Source organism: Colletotrichum costaricense, assembly GCF_030867565.1.
Source record: "Colletotrichum costaricense strain IMI 309622 chromosome Unknown Scaffold_51.1, whole genome shotgun sequence".
Lineage (NCBI taxonomy): Eukaryota > Fungi > Ascomycota > Sordariomycetes > Glomerellales > Glomerellaceae > Colletotrichum > Colletotrichum costaricense.
In genome coordinates, this window is record NW_026848280.1 from 1 (window position 1) to 3,612 (window position 3,612).

General features: G+C 52.2%; 2 protein-coding genes across 2 annotated transcripts; one reads left to right on the forward strand and one right to left on the reverse strand.

Moving 5' to 3' along the window:
• Positions 1 to 211: 211 nt before the first annotated feature.
• CCOS01_17118 (uncharacterized protein) lies at positions 212 to 920 on the reverse strand (the record flags this gene model as incomplete). The annotated part of the gene is made up of 4 exons (XM_060465252.1): positions 212 to 352; positions 408 to 496; positions 730 to 818; positions 901 to 920. Coding segments are annotated over 4 exons (339 nt in total), but the record flags the coding sequence as incomplete, so codon positions are not given.
• A 1,152-nt stretch (positions 921 to 2,072) lies between these two features.
• On the forward strand, positions 2,073 to 2,616 carry CCOS01_17119 (uncharacterized protein; the record flags this gene model as incomplete). The annotated part of the gene is made up of 2 exons (XM_060465253.1): positions 2,073 to 2,249; positions 2,308 to 2,616. 2 exons carry the CDS (start codon positions 2,073 to 2,075, stop codon positions 2,614 to 2,616), a joined length of 486 nt encoding a protein of 161 aa, XP_060304191.1.
• Positions 2,617 to 3,612: the final 996 nt, after the last annotated feature.

Here is a 3,612-nt window from a genome sequence, read left to right on the forward strand (position 1 = left end):
GTGAGTTATCCAAAACGTCAACTACGACTGACTTGATGAATGGGATGTCTCCTGGTTGGTACCGCTCAACGAGGCTGTTATCGAGTTCAAACACAGAAGGTACGCTCGATCTTTCGAACTCGACCGCGATGGCGAAAATGACTGCTCCAATTACGTCAAGATGGTATTCTGAAATAACCCTAACCGAGAGAAATCGGTCAAGGCAGCTCACCGCTAGGTGGACCGTCTCGAGGGGGATGCGGAGGTAAGTGCCGAACTGGATGAACTTTGTACAGATCCGCAACCGCGACGCCCATCCATTCTTCACGCACTCTTGGATCTCCATGTAATGGAACAGAGGCAAGGCCTCTCGCTGGTTTCCATATCAGCATCAGCCCAACTCGCCCGTCGCTAACGATCTTACTTACTTCAAGTATTCTCAAAGCAGTGAGGCTAGCGCTGTCATGCTCTTTGATGATTTCCGAGTCATCTTCGTGGGGCAGGCACCACTCGTCATCTGCTCTGTGTAAGCGCGTCATTGAGATATTCTGGGTCTGCAAAAGGTCACCATTTCCAACATGCCACTTTGTCGCCCATATCTGGAAGCGTTCGTGGGAGTCAAGAGCACGGCCAGCCATGGATAACACGAAAAGAAGGCACGAGCTCCTATGATCAATATCCTTGAAGAATTTCCTGCTTCTTCGATCTGAGCGCACCGCAGCTGCTTTTATCATCCGCAACAGCGCTTACTTAACGGCTTTTTCAGATCAGTCTGAAGGGCGGGTTTTGGCCCTCTCCTTTCTTCCATGCCCCTTCCGCCATCGTATGGGACGCGAATCCTGCTCCACAGCATGTATCAGCATCAGGGTAGGTCTTTACGTTTCGCACCTACTCATACATAGTTCGGCCCCGCCCACCCACGTTCTTTGGTCGATAACCATGGTGAGGCTGAGATGGCGTTACGATGTCTGACCCCCAAAGAAATGGAAGATATCCGTCGTTTTATTTTCGAAGACCTTTTTAGCAGCGCAGTGAAACATGTCGATTTCGTTCTTGTCGGCAAAGACTTCACGAGTCTCCTGCGTGGGAAACCCCCGAGATATATAGCATTCCGGCAACTGCACTCACGAGAACGCCAGGTGGGTTGTCCGATCACCCGCTACCTGGCATCGTCGAGTGCTCGTTACAACCCGAAAAGGAGAGAAGTAGTTGTCAAAGACCTCACGTTAGCCGTTTGGGACCCATTGATCGACCAAAGTGCAACTAGAGTTACCGCGTTCGACATTCTGTTTTCTCACACTGCGACGACCGTGACAACGACAGCAGTCTCTTACGTGCAAGGACGCCTCCGTGTTCAATCAATGGTCATCGAGGATCACAACCTATCATGGAGATCAAAATACAGCCTACCGCTATGCCCAGAACTCGCCGGGTCAAACGGGGTATGCATGTGGGACTTCGTTCTACGTAGAGATGCCAAGGAACGGCAGCAGAAGCAACTCCGTGACAATACGCTGTCGGCATTAGATCGCACGGACATGGACCCACGAGTTCGACGTCTTCTGCAGTCAGCACTAGACCAGCTTCGAAATGTGAAGAACACGGAATCTGGTAAATAGTCAAATAGAGGAGGATGTCTACAATGCAACCTGTCAGCCCGTCGTCGCTGTGCACTTTTGCACCGCCAGGTTAATTCCAGCGATCAAATCAATTCAATTCAATCACAGCCCCAAACCCCCGATTTTCATGGACCAGAATGGAAATGTAGATGAACGTATCTCCCCTTGGAATATGGGTTTGTTTCGTGGCGTATGGTACCGAGTCCTGCTTCGATTATGTCGTCCCTCTTTGTCTTTGAGTTTAACAGGTCCATCTCACCTATGCCAGCTTGCTCGACAGGCCGCGAATGCTCGCCCAGGTCAGACTTGCAGGCCATGTCCAACAAGCAGCGTTCATAAATAGGTACATGTTTTGTCAAGTTTTTTGGTCACTTGTCTGAAGTCAATGATGACCCAGATGGGTGAATGGGAAGCAGCTATACTTAGGCATACTGGCAGTCTGATCCAGATCAGAAGTGATTCGTTAGTGGGACAATGGCTAACCATCCAGGCTTTGAAGAGATCACCACTGTCGAGTACCAGATCGGCACCACCATCGACCAGACCCGACGGAACGGGGATCTGGGCGACGTAGATGTTAAAGGTCTAGTCGATCCAGAGATCATTGCCGGCCTTTCGCGTTTTGCCAAGAGCTGGAACCTGGAAGAACTCGTGAGGGTGCACGAAAAGATCATGAGCGAGCGGACGACGTTGACTGCGGCTGGCGAAGCGCGTCGAGGGGTCCGAAAAACCGCTGCGTCAACACCCCGACACGATCCAGCCAATCTCTCTCGGATCCATCCATGGCAAGGGCCATTGGCAGTGGGAAGAATTGGATGAACTGGGGCGGGCCGGCACGGACATCGACCATCTCCACCTAGACCTGGGCCAGATACTGCTTCGGGGCCCGGGCCCGCTCCTCGGCCAAAAGCTGCTGCTGGGGTCAGTGTACCCCGCCACCGACCGAGCGAAGGCAGAACTGGGGTTGGAGACGGCTTTGTATGGCGCAGGAGGTTTACAGATGCGGAACGCAGGGTGACTTTCGGCGCCTATCAACACCACGTAGTGTCCATTGATGGTACATACATGCAGTAGACAACATGACCTCTCCCGAGGGAAGAAGCACTGCTATAGGCGCTGTGTTTCTTTGATCATGGCTTGCGAGGAGCGGGGTTTGAAGAGGCGAGGTCAAGCGCGATCAAGGGTGAGGTTCCCTCCGCCGACCTGGTTATTGATTTGCATTACGGCTTCCGTTCGGAAAGCTAGACAAAGTTCTCGTAGCGTAATCCAAATACGCTACGTACGCACCGAATGATCCCTCTCGTGCCAGCCACAGAGCAAGTGTGGCCTGCTTGAGGTCGACTAATGCTCTAAGGTGCTTGCCTAGAACCAAGTCCCTTACGAAAACAACAAAAAGCTACCTCATCGTGGCCGCCACAAATGAAGATTCGATTTTGACCTTTCATACGTGGGCCAAACATCATTCCCGATATCATCCATGCAGGAGCCATGTCGTCTTACGAGCGATAAGGCTCTCAGGACAGTCCGTTTCCTGACTCCATCGCCACAAAGTGCGGAAGGAGCCCGGTCAAGCATGGGTTTTAGACGCCAACCGCGGTGCCCGAGCCTTGACCCCGCAAACCAAGTCGGTCACATCCCGCGAAAGGTGTTGTTTCGATGTTACCTGCAAGTCAAATCTTGCTTCTTGTTGCAATTCTGTTACTCGAGCTATTCGCTTCACCGATCGGTGAGGCTGTAGGTTCTCCAACGATACCAGCGTGGCAAGACAGACGGTCTCCGGAGAAGCACTCCTGACGCATGGGTCCTATCCCTATATATTGGCTGTCGTCAGACATGAGATCTCCAAGACCTCATGCGACTAAGAAGCAAGACGAACACTACTGCACAAGACCATCACACTCGCCGTAAGATTTCACCATCGGCTCAGCCACGCAATCTGTCTGAGCATCAACGCCCTTTGTCGCAAAAAGTATGTCGCTCAATCTGTCCTGCCCAGCCACGACCATGCGCGCAG